The sequence below is a fragment of the Schistocerca serialis genome, chromosome 1, assembly GCF_023864345.2.
Source record: "Schistocerca serialis cubense isolate TAMUIC-IGC-003099 chromosome 1, iqSchSeri2.2, whole genome shotgun sequence".
In the NCBI taxonomy this organism is placed as follows: domain Eukaryota; kingdom Metazoa; phylum Arthropoda; class Insecta; order Orthoptera; family Acrididae; genus Schistocerca; species Schistocerca serialis.
Window position 1 is genome coordinate 810,793,882 of NC_064638.1, and position 18,805 is coordinate 810,812,686.

General features: G+C 43.3%; 1 protein-coding gene across 1 annotated transcript in view; it reads left to right on the forward strand.

Annotated features, from left to right (window-relative positions):
* The window catches only part of LOC126435637 (mite allergen Der p 3-like), an 82,072-nt gene that overhangs the window by 34,310 nt on the left and 28,957 nt on the right, over positions 1–18,805 (forward strand). Inside the window, exon 4 of the mRNA XM_050090465.1 lies at positions 15,225–15,366. Coding sequence (XP_049946422.1) covers positions 15,225–15,366 — 142 coding nt within the window. The remainder of the gene's footprint in view (positions 1–15,224; positions 15,367–18,805) is intronic.

The following is an 18,805-nucleotide window of genomic DNA, read 5'->3' on the forward strand; positions in this document are numbered from 1 at the left end:
GACGTATATCAACGCCTCTATGCAACTAAGGGTATTCATTTCATTGTATTGATTTAATTGTGATTTCATTCTAACGAGCTGCACGGTCTTCATATATAGAAACTAGTAACTTTCAGATAAAGTTTAAAACAAATGAAATGGCTGCTTGAAATGAAATGTGGACCCTCGTTAATTTTCACAGATGGTACATTAAATCAATACACTTTTCTCACCTGTCGAATAAATTTGAGTGTGGCCCGCGCACACAGTACTAAAGAACAAATTGTCTGTGGCTTGCCTTGGCTGACGCAGTGCAGCCGCGGACATGGTACCAAGATACTGCTGCGTATTCCTCACGTCTCTAATAACTTGAGTTTACGAAGTACCATAAGGACTACCCTCGATCAGCATACACAAAGCAATGTGGTGCAACATCTGCCGCATCCAATAATGCCGAAAAAGACTTGTATCGACGGCAAGGATTTAATAGTGACTACTTTTATTTGCAAAGTGCTAGTTCTTATTTACTGCCAGTACAAATATTCCACGCCTGGCAGAGCACACCATAAGAAGAGCTTTCACTATGACTTCCAGCAGCCCACTCTGCCCAGCTCAGTCTGTCGCAGTATACCTCTTTCTGCAAAAAAAGGCGTTGCCAAAACGGAAAACGCCATGTCGCAATTTCCACTCTTTCTCTAGGCTGTCCGCTGAGACTACTTGCTGCTTGATTCTGCTTGTTTAACAGGTGTTTCTAGAACGGAACGACAAGGGCAACAGTTGGCCATTCTTAGGCCTAATGCCTGTCAAAGATACTGTGCATTACACAACAATTATTTTAATTGCCCGTAGGACGACCTCAGACTGTTCCGATTTCGTGGTCATTTATATATTTAAGACTAGAACGATAGTCAAATTCCCAATATCAAACAATCTTATGATTTCACAATGCATGATCTATACGAATATCATTACACATTCATAAATCAATCAAATAATCTGCCTTGTGAAGTTATTCTTCCATTATAACCTGATTTCAGTAATCTCTCATAGAATGTTACTGGTAAAATACCAGAGTACATAAACGTTTGTACATTCCAAATAGACATGCAAAATAAGGGTACTTTATAAGTTTGTGGAATGAGGGCAGTATCACAACGAGTGTCTCAGTAACATAAGGCCACTGTTGGAGTGCAGCACGTAAGTAGCAGTGTGTTTTGAGGTAGCTGGTAATCATATTGGCAGAGGAGCTGTGTTCCGTACGGGTGAGAAAACCATGACGTATAGGATGACGATATGCGATGTACAAGGGGCAGTAAAATGAAAACCAGATGGATGGAAAAAAGTAAGTAAACTGTTCATTAGTTCACAAATAATTGCTAGAACTATTAATACACTTATTCCACTGTGAGACAAGACCATCAGTTCCTCCATGGAAAAATGTTGCAATTGTCTCCTGAACCATGATTGTACGCAGGTGTGTACATCTTCGTCCGAAGCAAATCGACCGTCACGATGTCTTTGTTGAGGGCTCCAAAAATATGGAAATTGCATGGGGACAGGTTGGGGCTGTATGAAGGATATGTTGTAATGTATATGCCACCAAAATGGCAACCTGAACTATCAGTAAATGGAATATAACCTACATAACACTGTTTGCGTGTAATACGAGTGTCAGTTTCATCTCCTTCAAGCCCTTAACTCTCCTTTAAGCCCTCAAACTTAAAACTAACATTTGGATTAGCTATTTCACTGCGTATTTGAATATGAAAAACTACAGGAACAATTGAACCTGTAACAATGAATACCTAAGCTATGTGACTGCGTTTTTGAATAAGAATTTACAAGTGATACAGAATCTGACTTGTCCAACGGAATTTATTGGATTAGAGTACACGACATGTTGTGGTGTGTCAGTGTCTCTGTTTTGGCTCTAAGTTTTGCACTCACTTCTTTAGATGACTGCCTTTGTCCATGTGGTTTACAGCAATTCGCAGCAGCATGCAGCAGCATCTACATCTACATTTATACTCCGCAAGCCACCCAACGGTGTGTGGCGGAGGGCACTTTACGTGCCACTGTCATTACCTCCCTTTCCTGTTCCAGTCGCGTATGGTCCGCGGGAAGAACGACTGCCGGAAAGCCTCCGTGCCCGCTCGAATCTCTCTAATTTTACATTCGTGATCTCCTCGGGAGGTATAAGTAGGGGGAAGCAATACTTTCGATACCTCATCCAGAAACGCACCCTCTCGAAACCTGGACAGCAAGCTACACCGCGATGCAGAGCGCCTTTCTTGCAGTGTCTGCCACTTGAGTCAACGCCACCTAGGAATAAGGCCTCACAGCGCGACTCGTGACGTCACGACTAGGGGTCTGAAATACCGAGCGCCTTGTTAGGCTATGCACCACGTATATGAAAACATTAAACACTTTCCTGGTAGACTATTCATAGTGTTTTATACATAAATCTGTAAACAAACGCTAATCCTTCTCACTGGAGAGTTAAATTGTTCATATTTCGTAAACTTTAGCTCCAAAGGTGAAAATACTTTTTCGTAATTTCCGTCACTCGCGTTTTGAAAATGCGAATTCCTAATTCCATAACTCTGACAGCACTATTTTCACCGTGTAAGTCGCCTTGCATAATTTAATTGAAAATGAGGTACCGTAATTGGAAAGATTGACAATGAATCGAAGCAGGTACTCTGAGACTTGTATCTATGTCAAATTCTAGTTTCGTATGACAGATACCTCATTTGGCAGTCATCTACAGTTTTATACTCAAGAAAACATTACCGTACAGAAACTTGTGCAAACTTCACTGAACCTTCTACATACTACTTAGTTTAAGAGATTTGCCAGTAGAAGACTAGGTAGTGTTAAGTTATTAGGTATTATAAATTGACATGGGAACCACACATTAGAATTATTTCAAACTCTGACAAACTTGCCCACTGTAAGCCATTGTTTATCAGCTTGAAAATATTAACTGTTATAAACTTGCACATTTACACTGTTCTACTGTATACAAAGACTAACTTAACAGAATACCAGCTTAGGCAGGATTTGAACTCTCATGGAACTGGACCTTAACTGAAGAATGGGACACCACCCATCAGCTTCATGTAATGACATATCTTAAGAACCTGTTATTACTTTTTACTGTACAAACTGATCCATTTATATTCACCCATCCACATACTGATCCCCATCTTTTAATTCAAATACTTGTCATTTGATACACTGATCATTGGCAATGGGTATTACAGCGTTGTAAAAATTTAAAATCTCATCAGCCAGCCACGGTGGTCTCGCGGTTCTAGGCGCGCAGTCCTTAACCTCGCGACTGCTACGGTCGCAGGTTCGAATCCTGCTTCGGGCATGGATGTGTGTGATGTCCTTAGGTTAGTTAGGTTTAAGTAGTTCTAAATTGTCGGGGACTGATGACCACAGCTGTTAAGTCCCATAGTGCTCAGAGCCATTTGAACCATTTTTTTAAATGTCATCTATAGGGCCACTTGTGAAAGCAGATGAGTGGTATCCCAATCTTCAGTAATGCCAGAACTAGAAATAGTAGGCATCTTCACATACCTTACTGCAGATTATCTAAATCATAGAACAGCAATGTAGTGAGTATTAAGCTGTTTAGCAAACTGCAGCTAGAATGGGTTGAAGCTTTATTTGATTTATTCAAGCACAAGTAGTACAGTCGGTTATTGGTAAATCCGCCCTACTCACTTGAATGTATGAGTGTAAATATCACAGTGATAACTGCTCGGTGAGTGTACCATAATTTCCTTAATGATTTCAATTTAAGATGTACTACACAAATCGTTTTAGCTTGAATATTTTACTTTATGGAAAATCTGTTGTAATATTGTTTTTTAATTTGTGTAAAGTAATTTTTGTATACATGCTGTATACTTTTTAAACATTTGTAATTTGACTGTCTATTGCTGCAATAACTAAATGACAATAAAATTCTTTTATTATCCACTATTTAATGTTGTCCCAGAGGAAAAAAAGCATTGCTATTCCAAACTCCAAAAACATTATCGAAGAAAAGTGGATAGAATTTCTCTCAAATGAAGAATGGCTAAAGTTATGTATTGTCCTCCCCCCCCCCCCCCCCGAAATATTGGTTATATTGACAGACTGGATCTGTTCTGCAGATTAATTTTTACTTATGATGATGGCAGACTAACATGCTAATACTAGCAATGAATTGTTCTCCTTGTGAGAATAATTAATTTACTGACTCGACAAAAATATATACAAAAACTTGTCAACCACAGAGCAGGAGCAGCATTAATTATATATTTACTGATGAACAGAAAAGACTATTCCCCTAATTCTATGAGATTGGGGTTTTACAGAGAATCTGTGGTAACAAATTAATCTGTAGCAAAGCCTCATGTTTACAGCTGCACCATATCGAAGAGAGCAGAAGGGGTCCAATACATAACATTTACCAACAAGATGTATAGGATACTGTGCATGAAATACAAACAGAAAATAGAAATAAACATTTATTTCACATCATCTTCCCAAGCCTCAAACAGTGAAAATAGACAACCACAGTATAATTTAACATTTTTTCAATCTTTTGTACACAGTTCCTTTTTTAACAGTAGTTTCATCATTTCTCTTCTTGGTGTAATTGTTTAGCCAAATATTTGCACAGCAAAACAGTATGCAATTCATGACTGAATCAATTGAGTGTGTATTTTTACAGTGAAACCCATAAAAAAGATTGCTGGGAACGTTATGGGATGCTACCTTCACAAGTACATTTCTCTGATATGCCTGTTCTAAAAATAAAATTTCCTGGTCTTTCAGAATTTTCTGTAGAGTTAAATAGACGTGTGTCACACACACTACTACATCATCTGCAGGATATGTCAACCCTCCTCTGTCTTTTACCATAATCAAATCATCACCACCCTGCTTCATTTCATCTTTAGTAAGGAATACATTACAATATTCACAATGGTTTTTTTTAATAGCTTCGTGTGAGCAGTAACCTGCTATGTAATGCAACAGTGGCCAAGTATTCTCATCTATTCCATCAACATTTTCATCTACTGCTACATTTAAAAATTCTGGTATTGATGTTTCTTTTAATCCCTGAATTTCAGTATGAGTAGAAAAAATATCAGTAGTCTTAATAACAACATCCCCAACTACTTTTGACCGATGCACAAGGGAAAACATAGACTGTGCCCTTAGTTTTTGTTCAGTTTCAAAAACTTGTCTTAGAGAAACATGATAATTTCCCCCACATAGCTGGCGGTATTTGCCGAACCTGTCTTCTAAACTGTCTGTCTGTACTTTTCCTAACAGCAAATATGATCTGTTTTCCTCATAAAGCCAGTAGTCACTGAAGTCGATCAAAGCAGCATTTGTGTGTTTCAAAGCGCTATGTGTCTCTCGAGTAAGTTTTCTTTCATCACTACACTCTTCCCAAGAACATAACCATGAGATGAAGCACTGTAAGAATTCATGTATGTGATGGGATTTACTAGTCACAGGTTCTTGGAAAATATTTCTTAACCTCTGTCCCTTGAGTAATGTTTTTACATTTACAATATCCCACCAACGATTTATTATTTTTATGAATGTTGCAGTACTTTCCCAGTTGCTAATTGCTTTCTTTGAACCAAATGTGTTCAAAGCTACAACTGTCGTATCATTGAAAATACGCAACACTAACTTGACATTTTGGCGCTCAATTGAGTTGGGAAATAGAGACTTCAAAGTTAAGGAACTGCCATATTGCAGTAGTTCATCTTTTTCTATCAAGTGCAAATCTTTCAGTGTTCCAACAGAAGACAAACCACCCTTCAAACTGTCACTGAAGTCAGGAAAACACAAGATCTGCTCCTTCTGGTTAAACCAGTTATTGCGGATACATTCAAAATATGGACAGTGTCCACAAAATATACAATGGACGATTTGAAGAAGACTGTACAGGGTGATCATACTTTATTTTCACATCTGGCGGAGTAGAAAACTTAGACACTGCTTTCTTATTAATTGCATTATTGTCTGCTACTATACGAACCACCTCAAATCCAACTGCTTCTAATTTAAGAATGACTGCTTTAATGTAAGAGAACAGAACATCACCCTGAATAGTATGAACTGGCAGAATAGATACCACATCCTTGTAAGGTGATTCCGTGCTCTGAACCATAAAAACATAGGCGCTGGTTGCAGACAAAAATTTTCGTGCTCTGAACCATAAAAACATAGGCGCTGGTTGCACACAAAAATTTTTCAGTGTTAAAGGCACATCCTACAACATTTCCAGCTTTGTAATCAAGCTGAGACTTAAGATGAATTTCATCCATCAACAGGAGCACAGTTTTATCATCTGAGGATAAAGTACCTACTTTATTTGTGATGTAGCTCATAAACTGATGGCCCTGTTGCTCAATGACAGGATTTGTTGAGAGTTTACTACAAAGCCTTGAAAGGGTGTTAGGACTAGGCATAGAAAAACTGTCAGTGTTCCTCAAAAATTTGTAAGCATGCGGGCTTATAGAATGTACTAATGACCACATTATCATAGAGTTAGTATCATACCTAAATTGAGTTGAACTTCTGCACTTCAAAAATGAAACCTGTTTCTTCAAAAATGTAATTTTAGTTTCGTTTCCTGGCAACTTTTCTAATAAATTTTGCAATAACTGGTCAATTAAAGACAAAATGTTATCTACTGGAGCCTCAGAACTATTATACAGAAGATAAATGTTTTAAGAACATCACTTACCACCTGTATGTTGTTTACTTTCATGGGAAATTACATGTTTCCAATACATTTCACTTCAATATCATTATTGAAGACACTGAGTAATAAACCACTGCTTATAACTACGTGGCAAAAAATTCTTGGGTAAGGATTATGCTTTAGTAACACTAGGCTCACACTATGAGATTTGTTTATCGCTATCCAGGCACTGTGCTTTTCACATTCACTCAACTTTGTTTTCATTTGTTCTAAACTATCGAACGATATCGCATCAATCGTTTTCGCATGTGTGTCCACGCCTTCTTGGATAACAATTTGAAGAGCACGATTTTCTAAACGCCCCCTGAAAATTTCTGGGTCCTCTCGTACTGCAGTTTGATGACACGACAAGTAAGAATGGCCATCCAGGGAACTTCGATGGGATATCTTCTGAAAAATTAATAACGAAGTATGAAACCGATCTCACAGCATATAAGTGAAATAAAGATAGTTCTTATGCCACTGTACTTTACTAAGAGCGTGTTTCGTAACTCACCTTTTCTCAAGCGTCGACGATCCAACGGTGCTGTGAAGAGTATACCAGTTTTCGGGTCATACATGCTGGTACTGCTTAAAATATCGTCCTTGTTGAAATGCAGTTCACATATCTAAAAACAAGCATACAGTTCTCTTTAAAACATATAACGAAAATTAATGAGGTATGAGATTATAAATACATTCTTCTGTTTACTGTATTTTGTTCAGCTGGACTACAAGTAACTACGACACACTAACCAAACAAATACACTGATACTTACAACAGAGTGCTTACTCGGTGTCCAGTCTTGTCTGTGAACAGCCGATAACCATTTTCGTCTTAAATTCTCGTCAGATGGAAAATATAATACACTGACTTTAGGTCCATTATCGTAATTGCCCCTGAAATTCGGCATACAACACCTTCAGTGGCATCGTAACTGAGTATAGATCAAATAACCACTCACGAACAGCACAAAGTACAATATGGAAACGCTACGAATCACGTGTGTCGGTACCTAGCTTCTCAGACCCCTACCCGTGACGTCACAGGCTCCTTAGACTCACGATGTGAGGCCTTGTTCCTAGATGGCGTTGCTTGAGTTTGCTAAACATCTCCGTAACGCTATCACGCTTACCAAATAACCCTGTGACGAAACGCGTCGCTCTTCTTTGGATCTTCTCTATCTCCTCCGTCAACCCGACCTGGTGTGGATTCCACACTGATGAGCAATACTCAAGTATAGGTCGAACAAGTGTTTTGTAAGCCACCTCCTTTGTTGATGGACTACATTTTCTAATGACTCTCCCAATGAATCTCAACCTGGTACATGCCTTACCAACAATTAATTTTATATGATCATTCCACTTCAAATCGTTCCGCACGCATACTCCCACATATTTTACTGAAGTAACTGCTACTAGTGTTTGTTCCGCTATCATATAATCGTACAATAAAGGATCCTTCTTTCTATGTATTCGCAATACATTACATTTGTCTATGTTACGGGTCAGTTGCCACTCCATGCACCAAGTGCCTATCCGCTGCAGATCTTCCTCCATTTCGCTGCAATTTTCTAATGCTGCAACTTCTCTGTATACCACAGCATCATCTGCGAAAAGCCGCATGGAACTTCCGACACTATCTACTAGGTCATTTATATATAATGTGAAAAGCAATGGTCCCATAACACTCCCCTGTGGTACGCCAGAGGTTACTTTATCGTCTGTAGACGTCTCTCCATTGAGAACAACATGCTGTGTTCTGTTTACTAAAAACTCTTTAATCCAGCCACACAGCTTCTCTGATATTCCGTAGGCTCTTACTTTGTTTATCAGGCGACAGTGCGGAACTGTATCGAACGCCTTCCGGAAGTCAAGGAAAATGGCATCTACCTGGGAGCCTGTATCTAATATTTTCTGGGTCTCATGAAAAAATAAAGCGAGTTGGTTCTCACACAATCGCTGTTTCCGGAATCCATGTTGATTCCTACAGAGTAGATTCTGGGTTTCCAGAAACGACATGATACGCGAGCAAAAAACATGTTCTAAAATTCTGCAACAGATCGACGTCAGAGACATAGGTCTATACTTTTGCGCTTCTGCCCGACGACCCTTCTTGAAGACTGGGACTACCTGTGCTCTTTTCCAGCCGTTTGGAACCTTCCGTTCCTCTAGAGACTTGCGGTACACGGCTGTTAGAAGAGGGGCAAGCTCTTTCGCGTACTCTGTGTAGAATCGAATTGGTATCCCGTCATGTCCAGTGGACTTTCCTCTGTTGAGTGATTCCAGTTGCTTTTCTATTCCTTGGACACTTATTTCGATGTCAGCCATTTTTACGTTTGTGCGAGGATTTAGGGAAAGAACTGCAGTGCGGTCTTCCTCTGTGAAGCGGCTAAAGCTTATTGTTAATAAGAATGAATTTAAGAAAAAGGAGTTTGCTTGGGTCCTGTTAACTATTAAATAACTTGTGAGAAGGGATTTCATAAATGACGTCTATTTAAACCTCCAGAATCATCATAACCCATAACAATAATAGACAATGACAGTTACAATGAAGTAGGTAATGGACGAATGCCACGTTAACAAGTTATTTCAATTTCAAAGTTACATTGGAATTTAATAACCACAGCATTTATTTATTTGTTAGATGTGGAGAATAATTATTATTGGTTGGAGGCTTCTTTAACTGACAAACAAAACATGGTATTATTGCATACTCGGACTAACAATCACGAGCCTAACCCTGCAATTCCTTTTGCGCTATGCTTGCGAATTTTACCTTGAATTCCATCTTCAAGCGTAGTTAAACCATCTAAATGTCTCCTGGCCATATAAATGAAATCAGGCCTTGAGTGTGGTGAGATCTGCCATCGCCGACGTGAGGGCAACATGACACGTCTTCTGTCTCCGAGCTCTCGACCGACACTACTACTTCCACTCTCGCAGACAGACCTCGCCTCACAACAATGCCTAGAATCGTTCAAATGTTCAAATGTGTGTGAAATCTTATGGGACTTAACTGCTAAGGTCATCAGTCCCTAAGTTTACACACTACATAACCTAAATTATCCTAAGGACAATCACACACACCCATGCCCGAGGGAGGACTCGAACCTCCGCCAGGATCAGCCGCACAGTTCATGACTGCAGCGCCTAGACCGCTCGGCTAATCCCGCGCCCTAGAATCGTGCTCCAATGTTTCGTCCTCAGACCGCTACTATTGACATATGAGTGCTTACACAATGTAAAGAATAACGTTAAGTTGGCTATGTTGTTTACAAACTCTTTACAATGTAAGGGCTTCCCAACGTGCTCACATGTTGCTAAGGTTGTTTCGAGTACGTTGCCTAAGTTTCACTGGGAAGCCCTTACACACACTTCACCCAATTCCGATCCCTACCCAAGAGAACGACCGAATATTTTCGGAGAGAAAATTGTACTGCTTTCACGCCGTGAATTGAAATCAGGTAGAGAATCTGAGGGGGAAAAACGAGCAATAATTCTTTTAAATGGCAATGTCGGCAAGCTGCGAACCGAAGTGAACCTCGCTAGCTTAGATTATGAAGTTCTAATTTTTTATAGGTGTCAGGATTTCGGAACAGGTTCTCCTTTTGGAAGATAAAGTTCATAATCTGATTATGTCTTCTGCCGTAGGAGACGGATGACTGAATTTGTTTAACGGACTGGAATGTAAATAGATTGGACAAATACAGTCATTTAAGCAATATTGGATAAAACTTAAGTTTTTATATATGAGGTGTATGTTAGTCGGTAGTAAATACGTGCATTCCTGGTAGATGGAGAGGTTACTATCGTACGAAATGATCTGCTTTGCAGTGAGGACAGAGAGTTGGATTTTTCCGGCGGATATGTGGGCGTCTTACAGCATTCAAAGCTGAATATTTGCTTCATTTTTTCATTTTTTACCTGCACTGTCAGTTGCTACCAGCAAACAAATATTTGTCATCTCCTTGAGATCGGCTGTTCTGTCGGCGGTCCGCGTCTTCCCAGCACGACATTTCGATGCTATAACTCGATGTCTTCACCAGGTGCGAGACCAGTCTCAAGGAACACCTAATGAAGACGTAGAGTAACGGCGTCGAAATATCGTGCTAGGCAGACGCGGACCACCGGCTCAACACCCGATGTCAACGAGATGACAACGAATCACCGGGGAATTCTAAGGGATTATATCGAAGAAAATTTTCTTTGCTCATCGATATTGGAAAGTGGGTGCGCGTTATTGTTTGTCAGGCATTCACAAGGAAGTCGTGAACAGACAGAAGGTGGAAGCAGTCGTTACTCCTATACACGGATAGGTAATCTTTAGTAAGCAATACTATCTGGTTGACTATCATAGTAGTTGAAAAGATCAGCAGCGATAGTATTCCAAAAAACGCAAAAAATTCGGTTTCAAGTATAAATTTGAATGTAGTGGCATATATAACGTACTGTAGCAAGGCCTTATCTGCCACCTCTCTGCAGTATTCAAGTGGTAGACGCAGTCCAGCAGGCCGCCTCTGAACTTCCATAAGTAATTATTTCAGTATGGAAATCACAATAAATACCAACTTAGTTTACTAACTTATCTAATTTATCCATTAAAACATTCACATACCGCTGCATCCGTTCCTGAATGAACACGTTGCCACGAATATTACGAAACGACAAGTACCACTGTACTGAGTACACGATAATCGCAGTACTGGCCATTAAAATTGAAGCATTGTGAAGGATAGCAAATACCAATTCTTTTATTGTGCGTGTGAATCATAGTAGGAAAAATTCCTAGTTAAATTTGTAAGTGATATTTTGTGTAGGGGGGGGCGGGAGGGGGCGATTACAGGATGCAAAATTAGGTAAAGCTGCCACCTCTGGCAGAAACAATTACACTAAACTGGCTGCCGCAGAGTCGAACTGAGCCTGGATGACGATGACGCTTACATCATTCCACGTTGTTTCAACTCTACGCTTCAGTTCGCGAATTGTAGTGATTCAGTGTGGCGGCATGACAGTCTCTCAGCATCCATGACCAGGTGTTTCCGTTGAGTGAGAGACCCAGAGAACGTGCTGCTATAGGTAACAGTCGAATGCCATCTGTATCGATGTGGATCAGGTCAGCACGGGCAACATGAAGTCTTGTGTTATCTTGCTGAAAGATAACGCCATAGGGAATCCGATGATAGGGTACTGCTACAGCTCAAAACACGTCAGAAAGTTATGACTGCTGTCCAAATTACCGGCTATGCGAGCTAGTAGTGATCGTGTTACGTACAGAATGGGCCCCCATAACTATCAGACGTGGTGCAGTGCCAATACGACCATCGTAACGTCTTCTTCAGAGCACCAACCCAGGGATACATTCATAACGATGGTGCACGTAGTTCTGGGACTCGTCTGAAGACGAATACAAGTTGGGCCATTCGTGTTTTCAGCGTAGTCATTGGGTGCCTCTCTCTCCCTACCGCGTAAAAAATAGTGCTCTTCCTGCTGATGGGCCGTAGATCTTCAGGCGTCATCACACGGATCGTGTGGATACTTTTCTTGCTGCAAAGAAGCCCACGTCCTGACTCAAGGTAGGTACCGTGACTGAACAATATTAGACGGTATATTATCCCTTCCTTTCTGTGGTTATTAATTATTATTATTAAGTGAAACACAAGAAATTGATTTGTAGGTGGGCGAAGATAAATATTAAATCATGTTTCAAATGAGCGCCGGGCTCCCTACAAATTATTTCAGATGCTTTCGGCGAAATGTAATGCAAGCTAAGTTCACTGACCTAGAATAAATCGTATCTTTGAAAGTATGCATTTTTTAGACGAAATAAAATAGTGAAGCTTTGCACTTTAGTTAATTGAATAACTTGAAATGATTCTTTCTGCTCCGGCTGTGGTGATATGTTACACAAAAAAATAAATTTAAACACGCCGCGTAACGGCGGCCAATTTTTTCCAGTCAAAGATCACCGCTGCTCGCTTCTCAGAGACTGAAAAAATGCTAAATAATTTCTTGCAATTACTAATTCAGGAAGAATTGTTTGCATGGGTTCTTTAAGTAACACGTTGCACTCACGTTTTGTAAATATATTTCCACTAAGCACAGAATACACACTACGTACGAGAACAAATAGAACAAAAGCTACCGCTTTACAATAGCACGCATACCTTACATACAGGAGAAGAAATGATCTGACTCGAAGTGATTTTAAATATCTTTTTTCTCTTATATATAATGACAAAGACAATAATGTTAGTTACGAGAACGTTATGCACTACGATCTCATCTAATATAAATAAAGCCTTTTTATTACATTGCAATCGATATAGTCTTTCTTTGAAGCTAATTTAATACACTACTGTCCATTAAAATTGCTACACCACGAAGGTGACGTGCTACAGACGCCAAATTTACCGACAGGAAGAAGATGCTGTGACATGCAAATGATTAGCTTTTCAGAGCATTTACATAAGGTTGGCGCCGGTGGCGACACCTACAACGTGCTGACATGGGGAAAGTTTCCAACCGATTTCTCATACACAAACAGCAGCTGACGGGCGTTGCCTGTTGAAACGTTGTTGTGATGCCTCGTGTAAGGAGGAGAAATGCGTGCCATCAGTTTCCGACTTCGATAAAGCTCGGATTGTAGCCTATCGCGATTGCGGTTTATCGTACCGCGACATTGCTGCTCGCGTTGGTCGAGATCCTATGACTGTTAGCAGAATATGGAATCAGTGGGTTCAGGAGGGTAATACGGAACGCCGTGCTGGATCCCAACGGCCTCGTATCACTAGCAGTCAAGATGACAGGCATCTTGTCTGCATGGCTGTAACGGATCGTGCAGCCACGTCTCGATCCCTGAGTCAACAGTTGGGGACGTTTGCAAGACAACAACCATCTGCACGAACAGTTCGACGACTTTTGCAGCAGCATGGACTATCAGCTCGGAGACCATGGCTGCGGTTATCCGTGACGCTGCATCACAGACAGGAGCGCCTCCAACGGTGTACTCAACGACAAACCTGGGTGCACGAATGACAAAACGTCATTTTTTCGGATGAATCCAATTTCTGTTTACAGCATCATGATGGTCGCATCCGTGTTTGGCGACATCGCGGTGAGCGCACATTGGAGACTTGTATTCGTCATCGCCATACTGGGGTATCATCCGGCGTGATGGTATGGGGTGCCATTGGTTACACGTCTCGGTCACCTCTTGTTTGCATTGACAGCACTTTGAACAGTGGAGTTACATTTCAGATATGTTACGACCCGTGGCTCTACCCTTCATTCGATCCCTGCGAAACCCTACATTTCAGCAGGATAATGCACGACCGCATGTTGCAGGTCCTGTACTGGCCTTTTTGGATACAGAAAATGTTCGACTGCTGCCCTGGCCAGCACATTCTCCAGATCTCTCACCAATTGAAAACGTTTGGTCAACGGGGGCCGAGCAACTGGCTCGTCACAATGCCCCAGTTACAACTCTTGATGAACTGTGGTATCGTGTTGAAGCAGCATGGGCTGTTGTACCTGTACACGCCATCCAAGCTCTGTTTGACTTAATGCCCAGGCATATCAAGGCCGTTATTACGGCGAGAGGTGGTTGTTCTGGGTACTGATTTCTCAGGATCTATGCACCCATATTGCGTGAAAATGTAATCACATGTCAGTTCTAGTATAATATATTTGTCCAATGAATACCCGTTTATCATCTGCACTTCTTCTTTGTGGAGCAATTTTAATGGCCATTAGTGTACATTTTTATAATTAATTTGTCGTTTATGTCCATATAATGTTATTCAGAGTCCTTTTATTATTTACTTCAAATATATCGGCTTCAATATTTCAAAAGGTACACTATAACGGCCGAGCGAAGTATATGTGGCCCTGTCAGGTGCTAGTCGCTTGGAAGATCTTACACTGTGATGGTTGTGATCCTTCTGAACCCATCGATTCTACATTCGTCTGGCAGTCATGGTACCCCGACCAATGTAGCAGGATGACAAACCACAGTCTCGTAGGCCACGATCCTGCTACTGACATATTTTTGCATATTGGTAGACATTTTTCCTTCTTACATGAGGCATAACATGAGTTCCACAGAATCAACTAACATACAAATACGATTTTTGAATGAGAAACTCACCTCGTAAATTTCCCTTGTATGTAGACTGCAAATGGTGCTTAGCTACTTACTTTATGCGGTTGCACGTAAATTCTAATTGATTTGCTATAAGAACATGTTTTACGCTTCAGGCAAATTTGACTTTTTTTGAATTTGGTGATGCAATTTTAATGGTATTTACTGTATTATAATTGACTGTAAAGTTTGGAGCAGGGTGAGTACGACGAGGGAATATAGTGCAGAGGCGCTGTAAGGTTAAGTGAGCATTCTCTTTGTGGTGTCCTGGGCATTATTAGGATTAGTATTTGGATACAGAACGTTGAACTGAGGGCTGGCGCCCTGTTGCAGACTGACGGCGGCTGACATGCAGGTCCTGGCGGGCAGCAACCAGCTGAGCGCGGGCGGCAGCCGCCACCAGGCGGTGCGCCTGCTGCCGCACCCCGCCTACAACAGCACCGACAACATGAAGAACGACGTCGCCCTCGTCCAGGTGAGCGGCTCACTTCCACACTCAGCGACGTTATGCTATATAAGAAGATGACGCTGTGCCGGACCTCGTTGCCGCCCAATCTATCATGGGTACGCATCATACAGGCACAGGCTGCTCTCACAGCCCCAGACTCACTGCCTTGAGGAGCGTAACGTCTTTCCGGGTAACGAACCGTTCCAGTGTTGCGCTTCCACCTGATTTCACGATAAGTGTCTCAAACACTCGGATACTAGGAAGACCGCCTCCGTGTGTGGTCAGCGACACGGGCTGTTGACGCGAAACTCACGGGTTCCTTTCACCGTGATGATCTCACATTTTGCTTGAGCACAACAATCTGGACCGAGACCCACTTAGCTTGGTGAGATTCCAGCAGAGATTGCCTGAGTAAGGCTATGAAATCGACAGGGAATCTGCCAAAATGGCGTTAAATGTAAATGCCTACGTCGAACAGGGAGACATTTGATTCTTCTAACAAGTTTAACACATGGGCAAGAGTTGTCATCCAACACATCAACGCAGTGGCGTCCTTAGGACTTTGGTATGCAGAGCATATGCCATTTCTGACGCGGACAGCTTAACCCAACAACTTGCGCATGTGATGGCTATTTTTAAGGAGAATGGATACTTCGAGAAGCAGATTCGTCGGGCTATGGAGCTTGGACCATCTCTAGAGGTGCATGTAGAGGAAAATAGGGAAAATAGATCGGTGGCCTTTCTTCCTTATGCTGGAGGAATATCGTTTAAGATTGGACGAATTTTGAGGAACTTTAACATTACGAATGCGTTCCGTCCAACTTCTAAGAGTAAGGCACTACTCGGCTCTGTGAAAGATGATTTGGGGCTTAGGAAACCCAGTGTATACAAAATTCCTTGTCAATGTGAGAAGGCTTACTTTGGCCGTTCGAATTGCACAGTTCATGACAGGTGTGTGGAACATCGCCGTCATACAAGGCTACAACGGCCGGAAAAATCGACAGTAGCAGAACACTGCTTAAATGAGGGACACGGTATGAAATTTGATGAAATTGTGGTAGTTGCCAACATTTCCGGTTTTCGGAACAGTGTCTATAAAGAGGCGATTGAAATTAGGTTGTCTGATAATTTAATAAAGAGAGACAATGGGTTTCCTCTTAGGAGGACGTGGAATCCTGTGCTATCTCGTATCAAAATTGAATGCTCTTCGGTGCGGCCCTAAATGCGATATATCGTTGCCGCCAGTGTTCTGCTAAGGGCGGCGCCACCTCCCTGTCTTTGAGGGCAGCAACCGCGATGGGCGGCGCATGCGCCGTGTACTGAACGGTGGCCTATATAGGACGTCGATTTGCAGCCTGGCGTTCATCTCGAGGGTTGCATCCCCTCCTTCGAAAGCGTCAGATTGCAAAGCCTGGACTACTTTCAGGGTGGAATCTCCGTCTGCGAAGATTGTGTGTGTGTCTGTCCGTCGGTCTGTCTGTCTGTCTGCCCGCCCGCCGCTCGCTGCTGTAGCTGTTCGTCCGTCTGCCGCCTGCTCGCCGTCCGTCGCCGCCGCCGCCGTCTGCTGTCCGTCCGTCTGTCCGTCGCCGTTCGTCCACCATGAGTCCTCCCACCTCCACTGTCACCTACACCTCCCCCTCCCCCTCTCCCACAGTCACTTCCTGGAGTGCCGCCCCTTCCCCCACTTACCCATCCCCCTATCTCCTCCCCTGCTGTATACCCACACCTCTACACCCTTCCTCCAGCCTCCACACCCTCAACAGCTCCCACTACTACCCCCGCCCTCCCGTACGCCTCTGTTGCCGCCTCTGCTGCCGCCCTTCAGGTGGTCGGCTTCCCCTCTCTCACCCACCCCATCGCTTCGTCATGTGCATCTCACGCACGCATCGCGTCGCACCGAGCCACCGTCGCCACCACTGAACCGGCTGCTTCTCCTGGCGCCTCCACTACGCCACAGGGATCTGCCACCCGCCATCTCCCTCTCCTCCCCGTCCCTCTCCCCTCCTCCCAGCCTCCGGTCTCCAAAAAACCCCAAAAGCGCGTCATTACCGACTCTGCTCCCCCCACTTCCCACAAAAAATCAACACCACCTCCACCTCCTCCTGCTGTCTCCACGGACACCATCCCTCCTCCAGCCACCCATACCCCGGCCCCTACCCTCCACACCTTTGTCCTGTCAACTCCCGATCCTAAGTTCCTCGACGCTCGTACCCTCACCGTGGAGATACGAAAGTATTTACCTGGTGCTCCCATCTCTCAACTCATTTCCCGCAGGGACTCAGTCCTTATCGAGTCCCCGTCCCCATCCTTTCACACAGACCTCCTCTGTAAACTCCCACGAGTTATGTTTGGCCCCCTCACCTCTATGACACTCTTCCTTTCCTCTTCCACTCCTCATCAGCCCCAGCCTCCCCGTCGCCCCCCCCCCCACCTACACCGCTGTGATCACTGAGCTCAGCCCGGTGATCATGGAGGATGAAGTGTTGGTGGAACTGAACTCCCACCCTGACCTGGAAATCTGCTCCGCCTGCAGTATCCACAATACCTCTGGTCCCACCTACCTCTGCTTCTTCTCTGAGTCCACCCCGTCCATTGACCATCTCCTCACCCAGGGTGCCATGATATACCACCGTTGCCACCCTGTCGAATCCTCCAAATCCCCTCCCCAATCCTACCGTTGCCAGCGGTGCCTGATGTACAATGACCACCTGACTCCCAACTTCAAAAACCCCCCACCTGTCCCCATTGCAAGGCCTCCCACTTTCTTAAGAACTGCCCCAACCTCACTGCTCCTCCTTCCTGTAATACCTGCAATGGACCCCATCCTACCTACTCCCACAAGTGTAAAGCCAAACCCCCTCCAGCCACCCCTGAGCTTACAGTCCCTGTTTGTCCAGTCGATCCCCCAGTCCATCCCAACAATTCCCTCTGTCCACCCCCCACGGCCAAGGACATCATCCGGTTCCTTACTGTTGTACTCCAAAACATTCACCCTTTTCAGCCCCCCCCCCCCACACCTTCCAACAAATCTCCCTTGCAACTCGCTCTGTTTTCCACCTGAACACCTTCGCCACTTACTCACACAACCAAGCCCACTTCACCTTCACCCGCCTCGACACCCTAGTTTAAGCCTCTTCCCTTCCCTCTCTTCCCCCCTCCTTCCCGCCATGGCACAGCACGAATATCCCATCCTCTTCCAGAACATTTGCTCCTTCCATTCCAACAAATACCTACTCATGCACACCCTCTCCCACCACCAGGTCGACACCTTCCTCTTGAACGAAACCATTCTCCAGCCCCACCACTCTATCCGCACCTCCCTATATCCTCCACCGCACTGACGTTCCTGGTCCTCTTGCGCCGGGTGGAGTCGATATTGGCCACCTTAAGCATATCCCCGTCCGGCCACAACCTCTCCTCAATGACCCCACTGAACACCTTACCTTCAGCGTCTTCTTCCTCTCCC